A 23,676-nucleotide genomic window follows, 5' to 3' on the forward strand; every position below is an offset into this window, starting at 1 on the left:
ACATTTTTTACTCTAGTGAATATTTCGGGCAGTAGGACTTTGAATGTGGGACTTGGTAGTAATAGATTACAGTGTGGGAAGTAATGTTAATGAGGAGGCATGTCACTGGGTGTTTCTCAATGTCGAGTAAAGCTGCTCCAGAGCCACTATTTCAAGCATACTACGTCATCGAGTGCCGCCGAAGGACTGTTCCAATGTCCAGCATAATTGGAAATCTACCGAGCCCGGCGTACTTCGTTTGGAGAGATTTCGAGTCTGCACATGTGTAGACTTCGCGGTCTTAAAATCCCCACAATGCTTTGCGCACGGACCAATTTCCCCAAATCTGTGGCGGAAAATGTAAGGCGGGGCCTCTCATATGACGCACACCTGCACACTTGCTCGCCTGTTCCACTCTTCGTTTTCCGAATGCCAGGAAGGATTCTTGCCTAGCTTCTGAAGGAAGTGACTCGGAAGACATGTGCTACCAAGCAAGCGTACTCAACATTGAGAAACACCCACTGTGTGCAATAGGGCTGCTCTTCAACTAACTTTTCACGCAAACAGAACATTTTACAGGTACAATCAAAAGACATACTGGCAATATTTGAGATGGGACCCCCATTATCTTCTTACCTCCATCCAGGCCGGAGGAGGTGTCAGTATTAATGCATCAGGACATGCAGCCTGCTCCTGCATGCACACGGCTGCACCAGTACCCCAAACACACACACACACACACACACACACACACACACACACACACACACACACACACACACACACACACACACACACACACACACACACACACACACACACACACACACACACACACACACACACACTGAGTGGAGCAACATGTCTGGCCCCTAGAGTGGGGGCTGATATCATATGCTTTCACGCTATACTTGTCTTGCACAGGAGTGCCCAGGCACCATCTGTCTGTCTGTGCAGCCAGTCCTCTCTATCTGTCTGTGTGTGTGTGTGTGTGTGTGTGTGTGTGTGTGTGTGTGTGTGTGTGTGTGTGTGTGTGTGTGTGTGTGTGTGTGTGTGTGTGTGTGTGTGTGTGTGTGTGTGTGTGTGTGTGTGTGTGTGTGTGTGTGTGTGTGTGTGTGTGTGTGTGTGTGTGTGTGTGTGTGTGTGTGTGTGTGTGTGTGTGTGTGTGTGTGTGTGTGTGTGTGTGTGTGTGTGTGTGTGTGTGTGTGTGTGTGTGTGTGTGTGTGTGTGTGTGTGTGTGTGTGTGTGTGTGTGTGTGTGTGTGTGTGTGTGTGTGTGTGTGTGTGTGTGTGTGTGTGTGTGTGTGTGTGGCAGCTGTATTTACACCTGTATGGGCAGATCACTGTTGGCAGGGCTGCGGAGGAACACACCAGCTGCTTAACCTACATTCCCTACTAGGCTGTCTTTGTGTGCACTCTGCCGTGACACACACACATGCACAAATAGACACTTTGATGAAGCTTTTTCACCCTCGGTGTGACCAGGCTCATTTAATGGATACCTTCATGGACTCTAGAATGTCTACTAATGTGCACATTCTGTAGTTGCCTTGCATTTTGTTTTAGTTTTTTGGGCAATTGTTAGCCTTTATTAGAGATATACATTTGAAATGGGAAGATAGAAGGGATGCCATGAGTAAAGTGACAGCAGCCATGATTCGAACCGCTTTCCTCCTCAGTGTTGACACAGCCCCAGTACCTGCCAACAGCTCTACCAAGAAGGCAATGCAACAGCCAGTCGTGACATTTAATCATGTACATTTAATCAAGTGTTGTACTTGATAACAATTTTGAGGTACACATATGCTTCTGTACTTTTTGCTCCACTACATTTATTTGACAACTTTAGTTTGACACATTCAGATGTGTTTAACAAAGATATATATGCATACGTATGTAAACATATCAAACCGCTGTATTTCAAATGAGGTCAACAACTTTACCAGCTGTGATGAACATATAATTGCATCAATAATCATATTGATCAATAATCATATTGATGCATTTATCAATGCCTGAAACGCCTCCATTGGACTCTTTTGTTTACTTCCGTTACATTAGGCGCGTTCACACCGCAGTACTTTTCCCACAAAGGTTCATGAGAACTCTTTAGTTCTGATTAACTAAGTACAGATCGCGTTCACACCGGAATAAGTCCCTGAGGGAGGATTAGGCAAATGAAGCCGCCGACGTCACTTCTTCTTCTTCTGCTTTGGATTTACTGGCAGGCCGCAAACCACTTCACGGCGTATACTGCCGCCCAAAGTCCCCGGCCGGAAGTCCCCGGAGTTGGGACTGGCTGGGAGTCCCAGCAGCTTCTACTGAAGCCTTCCGAGTAAATCGACACCTCCTCATCTCCACCGCTCCCATGTTTTATTTTGTGTTGCCATAAGTTAGTCTCTCTGCGTTTCTGCGCTGGGCTAATGCTAATGCTAATAATGCTAATGCGAGGATAATAAAATGGCGGCTTCACAAAACCTTTTGGGAGTTTTACGGGGCGTGGTTTGCAATCCGCCCAGCCAATCAGACATAGGAACCTTTTTCTCCCACGAAAGTCCCTGCTCTCTAGCAGGGACGGAAAAGGGGGTGACAAGGTTCTCATGAACTCATTTTAGTTTCGGCTCTTTTTGGTGTGAACGCAACATTTCGGAACTATATCGGAACTAAAGTGGGAAAAGTACTGCGGTGTGAACGCGCCTATAGTGACATCATTATGTAACACTCGTGCTTCTATTGGCTAGCGCTCCAACACATTCTACGAGATAGGCTAAGGGGTGGGACATCTCTAAGCTGTTGACCAGTCACAACAGAGCCGGCCAGCTAACCAATCAGAGAAGACTGGGCTCTGGTTTCAGACAGAGGGTGAAAAGAGGTGCTGCAGCACAGGTAGTATGAGAAAAATAAAGAGCTTTTTGAACATTAAAGCGTGGAGACATGTCACAGTAGAGACACAACATATAAATATGAACCTGAAAGTGATCATAACAGAGCCCCCTTAGGCATAACATCTGAGTGTGTCTTCCACCACTGGCGGCAGGCCGACATTTTGTGTTTTAAAGGAAGCTTTCAAGCCTCCTTCCCTCTTATTTCACATGTTGGTGTTGTCCTCCTGTTAAAGGGAGGTACATTCGGATGTAGCTTAGCATCCGCCTGATAACCCCCCTCCAAAAGGGCAGGTCATGGAGTGGAGGAGCACAGCCAAGCTTCTGCTAGTCCTCAAACTCTTCTAAGAGTCCCGAACAAGGAGAGGGTTGTCAGTGTCTGGTTTCCTGACATTTGGTAGAAAGTTGGCCCGAAATGAATGAAATCTCTATAAAGAAAAAGTCAAAAGACTCTTTTGAGCGAACTGTCACTGTAGACTCTGTCAAAAGATTAAGAGAGAAAAAAGACCAGAGTTGTGTGAGGGTTTAACCCAGAACATCCGAGTGACACATTTTAAATGTACAAGCAGACAAACGATTGCACACTTATCCCATCTACACACTTTAATACCAACGAATGAAAATCCAAATAGAAAGATTGTCGCACGCAAAACAAAACACCACCCTCGACCAAATCCCACTGATGACAAATGCAAATAGAGTGCAGGCAAGGTAACAATAAAGACAACAGAGAAGAGAGAATGAATGAGACCCTGTGACCTGGTGCAGATGTGCCTTCAGATTACTCTAATACGTCCAGCCCAGCGCTAGAGCCATTGTTGTACAGAGCCTCGCTCAGGCCGGATGGGCTTTAAAGATGCAGTGTGCGACATCACATGGCAGCAAGACTAAACCATTTGCACACATCACCTTACCTCCCTCCCGTTTTAATGACCCAGGCGGAGCTGCTATTAAAGCCAAAAGGTTAAGAGATGCATGTGAAAACGATTATTCTCCGGGAGTGGGGTCGTCACCCTCGTAGGTCGATAATGCTCAGCTCTTTTCCACTCCTGCCTCATCTCTGTAACACTCCCACTTGCTTCCCTGCTCCGCTTTTACTCAACTGACCCATGTTTCACTTGTGTTTCCAAACATGCCACTGACCTGGGACTTTTCTTCACCAAAACGTCTGGCTTGGGCATTGCGTCACAACACATGCCATCCTTTATCTTTGCTAAGGTCATAAGCTCCAATATGTTTTTCTCAAAATTACCTTTTTTTTAAGCAGTGTGCACATTTTAATTTTAAATACTAAAGCTATATTACATTACACAAGCCACCATTTACACTTCAACACAACCACATTCATACACATTCACACATTTAATCCAGCTCATAAGGTGTGATAAACATTCACTCCCACGCTCAATAATGGATGACCTGAGCGTCAATCCAAAGTAGTCACTTCAGAATGTACACCAAACCTTATTGCACATCTACAGTATAGGCTCAGTCGTCACAAATTCAGTATGACACAAATTTATATTTTTCGTTTTGTAAATATTTTTGGGACATGTTTGCCTTTCAATGGACAGTAGAGACGGACAGGAAATGTAGGTAGAGAACAAAAAAGATAACATGCAACAAAGGTCGCCAGCTGAAGTCAAATGAAAGTGTTATCTTTGAGGATACTGTACTTTATTATACGTACTAATTCTTACAAGACTATTTTTTGGGCTTTTTCCCCCCAATTGTCTCCAAATGATAGTACACAAGTTACTCAAATATGTTCAATTACTGGTAAGCAACTATGGTTATAAACCTTTTATTAATAGCCTTTACGTATGCGTGTATATGTGGCCACAGTGAACCCTTACTTAAAAGGATCAACGTGAAGGGACTTTGTAAGAATGTTCTCAGTATTGTTTTTAACTGGACAGTTGTTCTTTAACTTCTACTGCCATTAACTCCCATCAATGTGTAAGCCACCAACAGTGTATTTCACAAACAATAACTTCCAAGAGAGTAATGGGGAGAAATGTAAGTGCCATCTTGTAAACCCCAAAGCCTACTTGGCCTTTGCTACCCCCAATGAGATTTCACCCCATTCGTCCATCACTCTCCCATTGGAGTCCATCCATTTACCCAGCTGGAGGCTGAGTGGGGGGCTCAGCAGGTTCGATAGGCTCAGCAGAGGGTAGACGCTAACTTTGTGATAAGTGGCAGTTCACCAGGGGCCTCCATTACATCAACCAGCATGGTCATTTCTCAAATTGCATCCAAGGAACAAGAAATTCCAAGGCAAATCGTTGCTTCCTTTCTCCCACCGGAACATTTTTCTACACATCCATGTACCACGACTAATTGAAGACTGTGTGCTATCATTGGGAGGGCCCGGACGGATGCAGCGATAAAATAAAGAAGTGCTGCAGAGTGCTTTGGTTGGCCAGGGATTCTTGTTTTTTTTCATGACTGGGTACGTTGGCTGGCGGGGACATAGTTCAGTCTCATCAGACCTTTATTGCTGTAGGGAAAAAGCTTATTTACTGTAAACTGTTTACGGAGCTCTGTCACTATCTCTGGAAATGCAGAATAAACACAGGAACACACTCCCACTCATAATGTCTTGTAAACATCAGAAACATGCACTGTTGCAAAGACACTACACTCTGGATGACACAAACACACACACACTGTGTTAACATAACACATTTGCCCACACGCACATTCAAAAGACAATACACAACTATGAAAATACGAAACAAAGTTGCATGTAAACAACGAGTGCTGTTGGTTTTATCCGTGTCTCCAGTTTTGGGGAAAACACTTCTTAATCTCAAACACAGTTTCCCATCGTTAGATTCAGACCTACATGTTTGCGCACATGTACCGAACCCCTTTTGAAGTAAAGGAGAAATGAAACATGACAGATGTCTGAAGAGAAAGAAACAAACAAAGTCTGTGGACATGCTGCATCTGCCAAATATATGCTATCACACTTTACGGAGCAGCTTGAGCAGATGAATCATCAAGTCATCCCCGCAGGTTTTCAGATCCATCTTAGCGCACAGACATTCTGTTTCCTGCCTCATATGTGCTGTGCACTTAAACAGACATGTCAAAAAGTATGTAATGTGAAAAGTCTGTTTGCTCAAGTGTGCTAGTTTAATAATGGTTTTTCCGTCTATGTCTACATCCACCCGCCCCCTTCACCCTCCCCCCACCCCCCTCACATGAAGACCCTACCTCTTTGGGGCGGGATGTTTTTCCATTAAAACTCCATGGTGAGTGTTCCTTATTCCCTCCTTGGCTCTTTTGGAATAATGCAACTGTCTACTACGCTGCAGCACACCGCCTCCTCTCATTTGTCTCCTGTTATATGTTCAACACATTCCTCAAAGGGGGGGAATCCCAAAGAGGATTGTTGTTGTGTTCCCATATTGTTTTTATTTATTTTTCACACCCTTACATTTACTTTTTTGATTTTGAAGTGGGAGGTTGTGTTAAAGCCACTTTGTGTGTTTAAAATGTGCACATGGTTAGCATATATTTTATTTCTATTCATGTTACCAGCTATGGTTTTATATTTTAATTATTGCTTGATCTTTGAATAAAAAAACGGATTGTATAGGGAATGGGAACGTGACCTCATTAAGAGAAAGTCGGACATATTTGGAAGATACCAGTAAACCTGTTGATTGAACCTGTACAGCAAGGGAACTAGCGTATCGTGTTCACTTAGAACCTCTGAAACATGGGCAGGCACTGCTGCGTTGTTGGGTGTAACAGCCAATCCCATTACTGACAAACAAAAACATAAAAAAATGACTGTGACATTAGATTTTATTATTTTCCAACAGAGTTATGATGGCGAACATCATCAGGGGACAGCACATGGGTTGGTTGGAAGCCATCTGCTGACTGTTAAGTGTCAGAAAGGATTACTGAACTACAGCAACACAAACCACTACACAAGGAATTGGATTTAAAACATGAAATATTGCAGTAAACATAAATATACAGGTTGATTAATTATCCATAATAATCCAGCATTTTTTTCGTATTCAGTTAGCATAACATTAGCTACTTTATCTTACTTCTGTCCGCATGATTGCATCGTTGTCATTGGGCCTATAGATCTGTTGTTGCTGCTCCCCAAGTTTTCTAGATTTGACATGGTATACAAATTGCCGTCAGGTGTAGGCACTAACTCAAAGCAACAGATAGGTGCTGACATCAGTAAAAGAGATTGGTGCATTCTCTTAATTATTAAGTACAAATGTTTTTAATTAACTTACATTTAGTAAAAGAACATTGGGGAATTTACCTTTCGCGCAATATTCATTTTGGATGCAAAACAGCTGAAAGATACATCATATTGATTGCTGCTGCCTTTGCTTGGACACTATCCTCCAAGACGGCCACCCCAAAATGCAATGCAGTTCCCATTCCTTCTATGGAATGTCCAGGGGACATATTGTATGGACTTATGCACTTCTTGTCTGGTGATTTATGGTTTCTTTGAAACTAGATAATGAAATCTCCATCGTCTTGCCTGTAGTTTTTTTCTGTTTAGACACTTGACCCTTTCAAGAATAACGCCTTTTTGTAAATCACATGCTGTTAATAGTTTTTTAATCTGGCTGTTAGTTTGTTTGCACAGTTATTGTGCCTTTTCATTTTCCAATAATATTTTGATTGTCTTTTGTGGGTATTGAAATGTGAGTCATGTGTCCTTCTTTTCACAATGTATTTAGTAAAGGACTAGAGCTGACCCAAATAATGTAAAGCGTTCTGTTTACTAAGTTATAACCAAATAACTTTGTTTAAAGTGTATAGTTTATGGGCGCTGATGGCTCTCATCCATAGTGTTTCATGCCATGTTTGGCATTAGATTAAATATGTTTGAGCCTACAATACAGGCCTATCTGAAAAGTGTGTGTATTCTCCATTCAGATCCTATTTCAAGTTGTAACAGCAAGCCGTTTTAACTCATTAGGTTGAACCCTTTCCCTAACCCTGAAGACTATATTATAAATGTCATCCCCAGTGTTTCCGCCAGGCCAGGGCTGAGAGAGCGTCCACCCGAGAGAGAGTCACGTGACTTGCATTTTGAATTGAGACGTCCCTTATAGTCGATAATACCTCTTTACGTTAGTGATGGGAATTACGGCTCTTTTCAGTGAGCCGGATCATTTGGCTCGGCTCACTAACAAGAAGAGCCGGCTCTTTTTACCACAGTTTACCACGGAGCCTCAGTTTCGCCGCTGCGAGGCTCCGGCGCTCGCAGTTCACGCGCGTGTGTGTGTGGTGTGTGGTGTGTGTGTGTGTGTGTGTGTGTGTGTGTGTGTGTGTGTGTGTGTGTGTGTGTGTGTGTGTGTGTGTGTGTGTGTGTGTGTGTGTGTGGTGTGTTGTGTGTGTGTGTGTGTGTGTGTGTGTGTGTGTGTGTGTGTGTGTGTGTGTGTGTGTGTGTGTGTGTGTGTGTGTGTGTGTGCAGGAGCTCCACGGATTGGTCCATTTAGGTATGGGCACGTCACTGTACCCAGGAAGAAAACAAGGGAACAAGAGAAATGTCCAGCGAGGCGTTCTGGGGCAGCATCAGGTCTTTTCTGTGTTAGAGTTGTACTCGCTACAGGGTGTACTTTGAGGGTTTGTGACTCTGCAGACCGTTTACATGCAGAAAAACCTTCATAACACACAAGGGGACGGGTGACAACCGGAAAAGCATGACATGGGACCTTTAAATAAGATGCTTCCAGTATTAGCTTTAAAAAAGAAAATGTCATGAGAGAGTCACTTATGGAGAGACGATTGAGTGGCTCAGTGGAGTGAACTTTTCCCTTCACTGCTCCCTAGCTCCTCCCTGTTGACTCCATTCACTTTGGGAAAATGAATAGCATGTGGTGCCTTTTCTAAGTCTTGGGTTTCGTCTTTTGTTGTGGTCAGTCACTCGTACTTTTTAATTGAAGCTTTTTTTCTTTCCGTCTTCATCCATCTCCTGCTTAATCCAGGCCCTTAGTGATTTCAGAGCGTATACTTTTCAAAGGTACACATCATTAGCATGGGAATCTTGACCCTCAAAATAACTGCCTCACACAGCTACTTAAATCTATATTGTTTCTCTAATAGTGTATGTGAGACATGAGCATATTTATGCTCGGCCTTAATTTATCCCCATTTGTACATTGTTGAGTATAACAGGAACTCCATTGTGGCCTCCCACATTTCCATTACAATTTGCACAAATTCTGTCGTGTGAGACTCAATCTTCTTCGCAAATAAATGGTTTTACACCAATATATATGACAGTATTTGCTAAATCCGACTGTGGAGAGTAGACTATTAAACTTCCATGTCTAGTGATGCACTTGTGGAGCAAACGGAATAGGAAAAGGTAAAAACAGGCATAGTTTCCAAGGTGATGACCACTCTCAAATGTTCACTGAGTTCCCCAAGTGGTTGTCATTAGTGATGTGGGTTCGACAGAGCCCCAAGGCTGCCTCTTTTCCAAGGGTTGTTGTAAAATAATAAATGTGACATTGAAGGATGTGTCCTCCACATGATTGCCCTTGCTCTCTTCCTCGCTCTGCCTTTCTTTTTTCCCCTTCCTGGTTTCAGTCTTAATAGAGGCTGCTTTTCTGATTTGAATTAACCATATGTCCCAGAATAAGTTCAGCGACAGTCGTACAGCTCTTTGTCACTGGATGGCCAGCTCAAGTGAGCTTTATCATATTTATTTACTTCGAGGGCCCTGCAAATAAATGGAAGCTGCCACCAGACTTCCTTCCCCCCCCTTGGAGGCGCCTCGCGTTAGCCCCGGGCAAAGTAATGCAAAGCGACTTTGAGGGTTGATGTTGCAGATTGAATTATGCCCTTGAAGAAAAGCTATTAGCTCAGTCAAGAGTCCTTATTTGTTAAATTAAAAGTGGAAATGACAAGAGTAGTCTTTAGTGAATTAAAGTTGCCAAGAAAATTGAATCAAAGGCAATCGTACAAAACAAAATCATGTGAAGGGAGAATTGTTTTTGCTGTTTCTGTAGTGACGCCCTTTCAATTCTCTGTAGTATGTTTTTAAGCTTCATAATGTATCTAACTATTTCATGTTTGTGAAACTTGGTCTTTATTCCACGAACTGGTTGCTGTCCTCCATATGGAGAGCAGAATTAGCCCACGTTCAGCTGGAGCTTTGCCTCTCTGGTGTAAGGGTAGAAACCTCAACACTTTCAAACCCACTGAAGTGAGATCAAAAGAAAAAGGATGATATAAAACACAGATGAATACCATTTCAATGCATCCTTAGGAGGAGCTGTGATCTTTTGGACTGTTGGCAGGCTCTTCATTGGCTGAATCCTCTTCAGAGAAAACATGCAGTCATAGAAATCCCTCATAGAGGATAGCTAACTATACACGTTTGTTAAATGACTTATCTTCTGGACGCGCTGTAAACCACATAAGCCACGATGAGTTCATTGGTGTTAGCCAATGCAATATCCTTAGCATGACTTTATCTTGCCCTCCATCTCTCTTTCAAAGACTGGGCTTTCTGTGACTATGTGGCTATTCAGCTTTCTCTCCTTGACCCATTATACACTTGCATAGAGGCCTTTCTTATAGCTACCTTCACCACTTCCTATTTCCTGATCACTCTCAAATAGTTTTGGCCAAACAAGACATCAACATCTCCTTGCATCCAGGGAGTAATTTATGAGGTGCTGACAGGCTGTAGGGAGGCAACAGAAAGAGAGTTTTATTTTTTATGATCAGGCTATGAGAGCCAAGAACTCATACTCCACACTTTACCACAACAAATATCTTTGAGAGTTTTTTATACAATTTATACAGTCCCTTGTATCATTGAGAGTTTAAACCTGCAACGTCTTTCAGCACCTAGTATTGTCAAAGACAAGAGTTACTAGACAACCTCCCCCTACAAGATGTACTGGTAAACTACAGTATTCACGTTCTTAACCCTACCCTGCATTGTAGTACTTTTTCCCCTTTTTTTCTTTTTTCTTTAGCGTCCTTTGAGAATGACATATCAGTAAGATACAGCTATTGTGTTCAGTTGCAACCAACTTCAACAGGTTGCACACCATTCATATTGGAGCGATGTTGATGGATGTGTCCATCCTAGAACCAAAAACAGTGTAGTATTATTTGTCCTTTTCTTTATGATAGGGGCCAATAAAGTGATGATGAAAAATGTGATGTTGTCAGGTAGTTGGACGGGCGACTGTGACATCTCTTGCATTTCATGCATTAACAGTGTGTAGAAACATGTATTAATTGATAACAAAAGCCTAGTAACCTCAATTTGTGTGATGACTATCGGCTAATCGGTGCTTATTTAAGCGATTTCGTAAACAACCAGTTCCAATGTAACTGGATGATAAGATTATTCGCTATCGATGGCGACAGTTTTCTAATGTAAGACTTTTTAGCCAACAAATGTATTGCCCATTAATTGAGAATTGAACCATTTTACCAGTGCCAACAAGGATTGGTTAAAGCCAACTGGCTGGCTAGTTAAACCAAGTGTGGAGTGCACTGTACTGGCAGGTCAAATAAACTCCTGTTCTTAACGTTCCCAACCCTAGTCCAGATGCTGTTCACATTGTATTTATACTCTCACGTGTGACTGTGCCTAAGATGTATACTGGCAGGGAAAACGCTCCACCAAATGGAAATTAGTTTTTCATCAATTTTCTTTTTTAAGTAAGGAAAGACGGTATAGTTTGTGTGTAGCGTTCTCACCAGTATGGTTTCCAAAGGTCAAGGTTAAGCATCCCTCTGGGAGTGTGTGCCACTACCATGAGTTTGTGACCCCTACGACAACCTCATGCCTGACCTGCTGTGACCGTGTTTTACTGTCCTGGTCAGTTATAAGGCCGGACAATAATACCAGACCTAGCTACTGTTCTTTGATCATTACCACATGGGCAGCCCTACCGCAGCTGAAAACCCTTTTTGTGTCCGTTTCCTCTCAACCGGTCCTGACATACTCAATAATCCAATAAATACCATACGTTTTTCTCCTGTTGCCAATACAAGGGAAGCAGCTGGGACACTGCTGTTGTGCGAAGCATGTTCCTTTGAGTGATACGTATTGTAATTCTCTATAAAAAGTATCCTTTACACCTTGTATATTCAGTGTAATTTAAACAAGTTTACATGCCTTACAAATTCATCCTAATAAGCAATACACTTGGTGTTATACTGAATATCAGGAACACTTTATATCTGTAATATCAAGCCCATTACCTATCACATGAAAGTGTTCATTAAGTGGCAGTCTGTCCACCAATTGTGACTTCTGTGACCCTCAAACGCTTACGATGGAAGCTGAATCTTGAAAACGTTATATTGAATTGAGTATAGGGTAAAATTGAGAATTTGGACATTCTTTTTTGCACACAAGCTTTTAAGTTTGCCTGAATTTGGTTATTTTATTAATATGAATTACGTAAGCACTTATTTTAGAGTTTAATTCATTTTTCCCTTGACTGCTAATAAGGTGGATGCTTAATGTATTTCAAATCTCCCGTGCTTGCCTTCTTGCATGCAAAACACTTTTATAAGTTAATGTTATTCATTGAGCAATGTCACTGTGTCACTTTCATATACTCGCCTCCAATGTGTCACATTGTTGTTTTGTAATGTTGAAAATCATCATGTGTTCTGAATCAGATTCTGATTATATCATTCATTATATCATTCATATTTAAATAGTGTCTCAAATATGCCACATATGTATTGTACTTCACCATATGTGCCTCAAAGTCAGTTTAAGAGGGAACCTTCTTGTTTGCTGCTCTTTAACCACAATACGCATGGGGCAAATCAAGTTTCTAATTATTTTTTCTCCATGGTCTGTTGGTTACCGTATCCAAACATCATTTAATTTTGATATGTTCACACACCACACCGAGCAACTTTGAGACCAGTCTTTGCATTCTTCTTCATATGTTGTCTAATCTTCGTACACTTTCCCCTCCTTTAGCAAAGCCAAGCCGCCCCCTCAGATGTCCCCGAGCAAGTCCAGTGGAGGAGAATTCTGCGTGGCCGCCATCTTCGCCTCATCTCGCTCCTGGTTCATCACCAACCCCAACATGAAAAGAGAGAAAGGTAAGACCATAGCCACAGGTGCTTTTTAATGACATGTCACTTGTTAGACGCTTTTATCCAATCCGAACACAAAGGCTCTATCCACTGCGCCACACGCCTCCTTTTTGAATTAAGATCCTGGCAATGTTCCAACAAGTCTTCCAGAAATGCATGACCAAAATAGACTGTTGCAGGAATGAGTCCTATAACCCGGAAGTGACATAGCATTCTACAACTTCCGGTGCCCTCTTCACAAATAAAAGGGTTTTGTAAGGTCTGTGGTTAACATAAGCACTTTGAGCGATATAATTACTACCAAATAATTACTAACAAAGCACTTATATACTAATAAAGGACTGGCTTATCTCAAGCCAGTTGAGTAGCACTTGAAATGTGTTGGCTCTACGAGACCTGGTGTACTTATATGATTCTGTTTTCTTCAAGTTTGTATCTTCCTGGTCGAATGCACTTATTGTACTGTAAGTCGCTTTCGATAAAAGCGTGACGTGCATCCCAACTTAACTTAAGTTTCTTTATAGCCTTATTTTAGCCTTTTACTTCTGGCGACTGCATTTTGCAATTCAAAAATCATAAATCAAGTGTGTTTGCTATAGATCTTTTATTTATCCAAAATCCAATGGACAAATCTATTGTGTCATTGTTTTATCAAATCGTTTTTTTATCCAGGGAGCCCTTGAGATACTTACTTCCTGGTCAGCCAACACAAATACATCTTCACTGCTCCACTCTATTAATACAAATATATATACATCTGGACAAATGACAACATGCTGGCAGTTCCTCCCTCATTATTGTTAGTGCACCTTTTAATTACCATTTTAAGTAGCAGATATAACAGTATTCTTATCACTGGCTTGCTTTTCCCCCTTCATAGATCCATCCAAGCAGTCAGTTGTTGAGTCGTTGTACATCATCAGCTGCTATGGAACAATGGTGGAACATGTCTTGGAGCCTCGGCCAATCAGCACTGCTCAAAAGATTAGTGATGACACACCACTGGAGCTCAACACCTGCCCAAGGGCCTGCTGGAATCTAGCCAGGTAAAACTATGCTGACCACTTCATCCTAGAAAGAGTGCCTCTAATACAGTCAGTGATACAGTTATTTCTTTTGGAGCAGGACTCCACAATGGAATGAGTTGCAGCCACCCTTCAACTCCAACCATCCCTTGGTGTTGGCCTCAGATCTGGTGCAGTACTATCAGTATCTTCTGGCTGGTGAGTGCTGATAACATCTTTCTATGTTCATTGGTTTCATTGTGTTCAACCATATTCACATACATTCTAGCATTTCAGGAACGTTTAATGCAAGTCAATGTAAACACTATATTCCAGTACAAGCCAATGCATGCTTGCCTCAGGCAAATTGAAGTGAATATGTATTCCAGGTGTCAACTTATTAATATACTTTTAAAGAAGGAAACATGTTGACAGTGCTTTATATATACATTAATGTTTAGTTTTTTTAAGAACCATGCTCGCTGTACTTCATCAGTTCCCAAATATATTGTCTGTAAAAAATTGCTGTTAAAATAATTACTCTAAACCTCATACTGTATGTTCATACTGTATGGCATGTCTTTTTCATGTTTTTGTGACAAACATAATTTACTGTCCGGATAGAAAATAAATACAAGCTCTGGTGCTGAACACATTTAAAGCCCTTTATGTGCTGCACTTTGTGGTAATATAATAAATGACAGTGTGGCAGACAGCAACGTGTACTGTGTGTGCATGCAGTGTACTGTACCAGATGAATCTGCAGCTCATGTTTAATATGCTCCGGCAAATGCGTCTGGTTCCCCTCCGCTCAGCAGCCTGTGATGTGACAAGCCAATCACAACCATTTATCCAATATGGGAAGTATGCAGAGCCCAGTTGAGGCATTTTTGAACACTACCAAGATGGCTGCAGCTGATCTGGAAACTTCTGTTGTTGGGCCGCTATTGGGAAGCCTGACAAACAATTGCAAAGTCATCTGCCAAATCAAATAAAACAGAATCTTGCTAATTTGGAGAGTAAAAACACCTTTATTCTTTCATTTCTAATGGCAACAATTGCAACATTAATTTACAGATATGAATCATGCTACTCACTCATAGCGCATATAGCGATATCAAAATAAAAAAGGTATGTTTTTGGAATCAACTATTTCAGCTGAACATGTAGTTTAGGTAAATATTTATTTCCTCTTTGCTTTCCCTTTGTGGTATATTTTTGACACCAATATTTCCCAAAATATTGATTTGCTATAAAAGTGAGTTTTAATTCAAAGTGCCATTTTACCATTGCGTATCTGCCTGTACTGCATGTACAATGTAATTGTATACATGTAGGTATTGACATATAGGAAAATGTATGTTTTGGTTGAACTTGGTTGAAAATACATGCTGTGTAGGCATTTTCTATACGCATCATTAGTCAAGGTGGTGACCCCTATTCCCTGCTTTTCCATGTTGACTGTGTTGAAAGCCAGTCCTTTGCGTTGTATTGGTGCCACATGCTGAGATGAGACCTCTCCAGTCAAAAGCCATAACATGTCCTTTCTCAAAGAGTTCCGTGAAAGATACTTCAGCCAGTTATACAATTTCACATCTCATGAGCGATATCGGAAAGTATCTCCATTCCTTTGTTCGGGACTCAAGTCCGTTCTTTGGCGGCCACGCTAAATGCCAGCTCCGGGACACGCTAGCATAATGCTATAAGATGCCGCTCTCAAACCAATTAGCTGACACCCTAAACTCTCTAATTCAATAACAAGTACAGAGCAGTGAGCACTTTAGGTTGCCCTCTGAAAGGCCAATTCTCAAAAAGCACCGAGTGCACTCGGATGGCCACACACGGTATCAATCCACCCCCTGGAATCGGCTGGCGTTTTGAGCTCACTCCATAATTATAAACACACGGAATCTGTAATTAGCTCTCGCGGCTGCTCCGGGGCAAGTGGTAGCTGTTTTACCCTAATTTCTCCACTCGTCTCTGTTGACTTCTGCTCTGCTCCAGGTCTAACTGGTAGGATATTTTTCTCAAATTAGTGCTAATGGTCTCTCCTAGTGTCACAGCAATGAGGACACGTTGGAGTGACGGACATGCGCGTCAACGTATTCTACCATTCTCTCTGCCAACATGGGCAGAGGAACTGGCTGCATAATGAGAGGGATTCATTGCATTAACATTTACATCCAATTAACAATAGCCAGATAACACCGCCCTGTCTCTCTATTCCCCCAACCATCCGAGTGTGAGCAATGCGGGGTCACAGCGCTATAAACATAATTGTTCAGCCCTCTACCCATTTCGTGTGCCCCTGCCATTTCCCCTCGGGGTCGGTGTCCTAGGCACCGCCACCACCGGTCTTGTCTCTTGCACGGCGACTTCCACATTTTGTGTGCATTGCAGCCGAGCTCAAGCATTCGACATCCCCTTTCTCAGCATGCTTCCCCTTGCCAGCCATCTCCTATGCCGTTCCCTCCAGGGCTTGGCAGCGCAAAGGAGTAGTGATCCAGGAGAAAGAGTCGATTTGACCCTAGGATGAATTACAGCACAGCCATACGCCTCTTGTCCAGTCGCCTCCTGCTGAACATAACGATCCTGCCACTGCAGATGAAACTGAAAAAGGCACACAAATCTTACTTGCAGAACAAACTGTGCTATTTAGGTCTTATTTGTGTGGCGAGGCGGGCAGGGAAGATAGTGGCCGACCCCCTCCCACCCTGGACACAAACTGTTCACCCCCCTCCCCTCTGGCAGGAGGCTACTTCTTCGCCACTTCAACCGTTGCTTCCCTTAACGGCCTAATTAAACGGTATGCATACAATTAATGCGCACTTTGCGAATAATATCTTGTTTTTTTATTTAATTGAAGTAATGTCAGTCAGTAATGCCCGAACATGTTGCACGTTTGTTCCATTTGTATCTGCACAGCTTTCAACTTTTCGTAACAATACTGCAGATATTTTATTTTATTATTCAGACTATTTTGTTATACAGTATTGTGCTGTATGTAGTACTTTGGTATATCTATATATCATGTAAAAATGGCTCCATATTCCGTAGGTATCATAGTTTTTTTTAAATATGTTTTTATAATATTTGTTGGTCCTTTTCCTAAAATGTTTCTTCTTTGATTTTTATGTATGCACCATATACAACAAGACAAATTCCTTTTATGTGTACATTTCCTTGGCAATAAACGTGTTTCTGATTCTGATACAACCAAGAGAGAGGAAGACCAAAAGAAGAAACAAGACAGAAGGACTTTACCATTAAAAAACTATAACAAATAGAAGTACTGGACGAACCATACTAAGACATCTATGGACATTCCCTTCTTCTAATCATCTTACAAAACAGGCTGTGTCTCGAAAAAGGTGACACGACGGCACAAAGCTGGCAGTGCTTGATTGACAGGCCGTGTTCTCTGGTCTCGTGGCTCAATATTGGATGACCAAGGCTGATTAAAAATGCAGTATGCAGGGAAAGGAGTAGGAAGGGGAGAGGAAGGGCCGGGGTCATGCAAGACCGGAGCCTCCAGGACGGGATGATAAAAGGCAGCAGTGGCGCCACTTCATGGTCACTATCTCCACCTGTCCATCTGTAGCAGCTACTCGCAGCACTCAGCCTCGCAGAGGACAGCAGCGTGCTGCACTGCCTCGGAGAGATAAGGAAGAAAGGGACACACATTATACAGTATACTCACAAATAGAGGAGATGCTGTAGAGCGATACAGCTTAATAAAAGTAGTCTTGAGCCAATTGTTTAGTTTGTGAGGATCCCCTATTTGTAGATAATGTGGAATCACAGGATTGTTGTCTCCAAAAGTATTAGGCAAGTGTGTGAATGGATAAATGTCCTCTTGGCCAGAGGTGTTTGAGCTGGGTAATAAGGTGACTCCTATAATCCCTATCAAAACCCCCTAATTTATTATAATTATACCTTTTATTCCGATTTTCTTCTCACTGATTGTTTTCCTGGGGTGATATTTGCTTAGCTGTCCACACCATGCTTTCCAACATCTTCTCCCCTCGCCGCAAAGTTGTTTGAAGTAAACAACCTGGTGAATAATTTACCACCTATATCTGGCTGGCTCCTTTGAGCCTGGCGATGAAGGCGGCAACAGAGGCTATGCTTTTTGGCCGCGGCCCTCCCCTCCCTACCTGTCATATAATGTGCTAATTGTGGAGACTGACTGACTGGCTCGCTCGGCTGCTCTCTTGGGACTTTGAGGCCCATGACAGGCCAGCCTCAGTTGCCTTGTCAATAGATCTAATTGCTCCGAGAGAGGGGCCGGAGTGATGGCCTTGGAGCATCATCAGGCATTTGGTAAAGAGAAACCATGGCGCCATGACTGGGTCAGTAATCAAAGAGAGGGAGAGAAAGGAAGGGGTAAGTGTAGCACTGGCTGAATGAAGGTACTGTCAGTCAAATCCGCCTTGAATGATATATAATGACTAAGCTATCCCAATCTGTCAGTATGCCAGCACCTATCTGCCAGAGTACTACTCCAAAGAGGAAAGCGAGATGAGAGGAACGTGAGAAGAGAGATAGGCAGAGGGAACCTAGCAGGTGAAATGTCTGGCAGCCAAGTGTGGCAGGTCAAAGCAGAGATAGGAAGAATACAAAAAGACTAAATTCATCTTTAAAAAAATGAATAAGATAATGGTGAACAGAGGGGCCAGACTAGACAAGACGGCTATCCTCTGTCCACCGAGCAGCCAGATCTATCAGATTGTTGTCCCTTATCTGGCTCTGGAGATCGGCCTGTCCGACCGCTGGCCCAAGGCCTCGGGAGGTCGGGCTACATCAATACCTGGGCAGCCTTTGTTCTTGTTCTGACTCCCTGCTTCACTGCTTTGGCCAACAGGCCACTGGCTTCCAGCCTTCAGCACAGAAACAAACAAAACACTCTCTCTGCATTCAAGACAAATCTGTTCCTCTGCGATGTAGATTGTGTTTCTTTCCTATGTCGATATGCAAGCATATAACTACAGTGTGGTTGCTGAAGAAACTGACCAAAGCAAAGTATTACACTATTAAACCAACCTTTATATTTAGGACTAACACCAGACAACAGGATAAGTATATTAGCCACATAATAAAACCCCAGACTTTTCATGCATTTCTTCACAAGTTAGCGATGGTACAGCATGTTTGGCTGACAGATGGTTAAGAGGGACTAATGTGCCAACAATGTTCAGGGTCATTGTCAATTAGCTTTACTTATGCAGCAACACAATGTGGCAACATGTGCAAGCATACATTTATTGTAGTACCAAGTATGATTCCAATGGAAGTTCCTCAAATTCAGCACATATTATTTTCATTTCATTTCAAACCTTTATTTATACAGATAAATCCCATTGAGATCATTGATCTCTTTTCCAAGGGAGACCTGCTCAAGTAGTTCCACATGAAACATAAAAACATAAACAGAACAACAAAAGGACATCATACAGCATCATTTACATAATGATCCACATAAACAGGTACCAACAGCTTCCGATTGACTAGCATCCAACCGAGCTTTAAAAACATTTAGTGGCACCAGATTGTTCAGTTATACATTGATGAGATGTGTTGTGGCATTAATTGAGCCTAAAAATGTAATTAAATAAAAAAATGTATTTACTCAAATGGCTCGAGTCACCTTTTGACCTCTTTGTCATAAGCATGAGTTATTTGGGAAATTGTTCAACAATGCTTGATTGATGCGACAAAAGCATTATTATTGCAAAAGAACAAACATTACAAACATGTTTTCTAACAGGTCTGAATTTTTTTTTTTTTTTTTTATAAATACGACTGAATATGAGTATGCTATATAAAATAAAGCAGTCACTTAAGCAGTTAAACATTAACAAGGAGAACAATTGAAGAAATCTCAAGTAGACTGATGAGAAGGAATTCCTCTGAAGTGTATTATCCCTATTGAATTATCCTGTTTTTAAAATGAGTTTTAGTAATTACATTATGCTATGCCGACTCGGATGTTTCTTTAAATATGTAAATGAAAAAACAAGATCATTTCTACTGTGCTTAAGCCACACACTTAAACTCCTTTCTTCTGTACAGTGCAATAAGTTTGCACTTAAAAATGTCCCGTCTGTGAAATTGCATTGACATTCTGTCTCATAAAAGCCAGTAATGAGCGTTGTAAAAGCAGAAGGCCAAGTGGCGGGCTAGCCGGACGCTAAGATGGGTAGATATGACTGTAACAGCCGGGTTCAGTCTGGCTCCTGACGTGCACACACACACACACACACACACACACACACACACACACACACACACACACACACACACACACACACACACACACACACACACACACACACACACACACACACACACACACACACACACACACACACACACACACACACACACACATACGGAGGGTTGTGTATTGGCCTGACCCATGGGTATGACCACTAGCTCCCCACGCCGGAGCCTGGCTGTGACTCTGGCCATTGAAAGCCCCCTCCCCACTGGAAACATGATCCAGCCAGTCCACCAACTGCTTCAGAACATCAATAATTAATTAGGGAACAGTTATTGGCCCCTATGGTCAGGGAAAGAGAGAAAAAGGGCAGGGGTAAGATACATATATGCTCAGGCTTGGGGGAGTGGGGATTACATGTAACAAGATTACTAACCAGCATACAAAAAAGGGTAACTGTATTCCCTTACGCTTACAGTCAACAGATTACTGTTACAGGTCTTATAATTATGGATTACTAGCAGGATTGCAATGTTAGTAAAACAACTGAACACAGCATATTGTGTAATGTAAGCTGTTCTGTTCTGTAGCTAATACTTTAAGTGTGACTTTATACGCTGCCTGAATCAGCTTTATGGTTTTCACTTTCCTTTTTTTAACTCAGTAGGTCAACCTTTATGTTCATACAATAGTGTGTGTGAGGTATGTATTAACTGTATGTATGTATGTATGTATTGAACTAAACGGAGCATTTGACGTCAGCTTAGATTTTATTTCTGCTTGCATAAGCTGTAGTATGCAAAAAGAACCGCATTCCATTACAGTTGAATACAAAAATACGTGATCAGATTACTGAAACGTTTAAGCAATTTGAAATATATATAAAAAGAGATAGAAATGGGGATCTGTTACGAGCAGTATAACAGGGGGCGTGTGGGAGAGAAACTCCCTCTGGAAGGCACTCTGCAGACCATTTGCACACAAAACAAATACATATAACACAAGAAAGGAACAACTCCAGAAAGCATAATAAGACCTGTTTAGATGAAGTCACTGATTACATATCTATAGGTAATTCTTAAAGTTACCCTCCCAGCCCTGTTTAAATATAAATGATTACAATAACCTTTCAACACATTGTGCGTGTGTCAGTGTTTTATAAAGAGTCAGTGAGAGAGAGGAGAACATGACAGAGACCAAGAGACAGATGGAGTTCTCATGGCTTGAGTTAGCAGGCATGCGGAATAAGCCCTGATGTACAGAGTCAGTCCGCTCTCTGTCTCCCACCTCAGGTATGGGGTTTGTTTAACACAGGAATAGCTAATAAACGTGTCAAGTCCACATCTGGAGAACAGGAGGCGCTGCTGTATTTAGCCACACACTCACACTCTGCATACACACATGATGAAGGTTTTGCTTTTTGAAACCTCTGTAACACCATGCCACACACTTCACCACTCCACCTTCAAATACATTCCCCTTCCCCAGTCCTCGTTTTTTTTACATATTTATTTTTCTTTTACATATTGGTTTTTGATCTTACAAAAAAACATCATGTATGCACAGAATTAAACATTTGAACCATTAAGTCATAACTGCCTACATATTTGTATTGCTATAGAAAAAGACCATATCAGACTCTAAACACACTTTAATAAACTAGTTCTCGATTATCATTTTCCTTTACAGGCTCATTCGTGCAAATGATAATAGACATATGTGATGTACTCCCCTAGTCAGCTTTGACCTGCTGTCCCCCTTTAAGCACTATCAGTGTCATGTGTTATGAAGCTGAAGGCCTTACACTTTTTAATACAATCATTCTGTATAAACCATTGAAAACTTAAATATTTCAGATCATCTGCTTAAAAACCGTAATGAAATTGGATATTGGAACGCAATATAGGCAGCTAAAAATATATAACATTTCATCGACGGGTAAAACATTATAGACTGGTGTGTTTGTGTGTTGTCCTAGCGATGCCCCCAGGAAGCCCCGGCCCGATCACCCGCCACGAGTCGTCGGACAGCCTGGCGTCAGACCACAGCGTTCCTGAGGACGAGGAGTGGCTCTCTCAGGTCAGAACCGTATCTCTACCAACATTACACTTACCTGACTATAACATTTTGGTTGCTGTGTTTTAACATTTACACTGTTGCTTTGGACAAAAAGAAAAGTTTGATTATGACTGATTAGCTTAATGTGATTCTTAAAAATCCCGCTTCAAGATTCACTTTCCTGCAACACAGGCTGTGTCCAAATTGCAATACAAACAGGTTTGAGAATCGCATTTGAATGTTTGACTTAATTGTGCATGATTCTCTCAAATTCAAAACGTAAGTTCAGGAAAACAAAATATAATTGCGGTTGCAAAAAGGCTTTTTCCTATACTAAGTGAAAAGACTATCTGGATATTAATTTTTTGGATCCACATTTACTGACCTTGAACATTAAAATAGGATAACTGTCATCCTACAATACACTGAAATGTTCACAGTATTTGTCGAGGCATGTTAGAAATATCCCGTACACAAACCCTTGTCTTTTCAGCTTAACCCTCAAAGCACTCATCCTACGTGTCGGCAGGTAACCCACCACATTTTCACCATCAATTATTCCACTGCATCTATAATTGATCGGTTAAAATGCCCCCCACTTAGCTTGCTGAGGCACTGGTCCATATCTGCCATGATAGTTTGCCAGGAGCAAAACTATCCATTGCACTAACCTAGATTTTTAGGAAAGTCCTGTCAAAGCATTGGTCGGGATGTATTCTGCAGTGGTTGGATATGTAACGGTACAGCTCTACATACCTTAGCATGTACCTACGATGGAACTCTTTTGGATCGTTCCAGACTATTAAGGAATGTAGGCTAAAAGGACCACAACGAAATACACACAGGGATGTGGATAAGACATAAAGGGCAGAATTCCAGTACCTCCGATTTATCACACAGTATATTGGTGGATTGAGAAATGCTTTTTGAATTACAGTCTAAGTAATTGCCCGGTGGATTCCATCATATCATATCAGTTGCCTTCATTAGATTATAAGCAGGCGTTTTGGCTTTGCGTTGGGATTTAGGATTGATCGGCTCTCCACTAATGAAATGAGAGGTTTGTGACCCTCCGTGTCAGTGCTCCAGCCGCTGTAACATCAGGCCGTGTGCTGCTTATCAGCCAGAGTAACTCTTCAGCTGGCTGTCCGTCGACAACAAATGCTCCTGTCCTTACACCTCCGCTCCACCGCATGTCTCTCCATCTCATCTGTCAAGTTTGATGTGATGGAAAATAATGACGTAGCTCATAGCAGTTGATAGATGGGTGAAGTGATCTAGTCATTCCTAGTACATGAATGAATATGTTCCAAGACATTGTGCGTTACAACATCTCACCACAAGTCAGAAATGTTGGGCCTAGAGGAGCCTTTGTTGCTTTAGTTTAGTTTAGTCAATTTATTGAACATGTCAGAAACAAAAAAATATAACAATAA

The 23,676-nt window shown here is 41.9% G+C and overlaps 1 protein-coding gene across 2 annotated transcripts in view; it reads left to right on the plus strand.

Moving 5' to 3' along the window:
- The window catches only part of bcas3 (BCAS3 microtubule associated cell migration factor), a 328,454-nt gene that overhangs the window by 90,634 nt on the left and 214,144 nt on the right, over positions 1 to 23,676 (plus strand). For both annotated transcript variants that reach the window (XM_034097703.2, XM_071205327.1), the window contains exons 17-20: positions 12,840 to 12,964; positions 13,839 to 14,004; positions 14,084 to 14,181; positions 22,161 to 22,261. In XM_034097703.2, coding sequence (XP_033953594.2) covers positions 12,840 to 12,964; positions 13,839 to 14,004; positions 14,084 to 14,181; positions 22,161 to 22,261 — 490 coding nt within the window. The remainder of the gene's footprint in view (positions 1 to 12,839; positions 12,965 to 13,838; positions 14,005 to 14,083; positions 14,182 to 22,160; positions 22,262 to 23,676) is intronic.

The sequence above is a fragment of the Pseudochaenichthys georgianus genome, chromosome 13 (assembly GCF_902827115.2).
Source record: "Pseudochaenichthys georgianus chromosome 13, fPseGeo1.2, whole genome shotgun sequence".
Classification (NCBI taxonomy): domain Eukaryota; kingdom Metazoa; phylum Chordata; class Actinopteri; order Perciformes; family Channichthyidae; genus Pseudochaenichthys; species Pseudochaenichthys georgianus.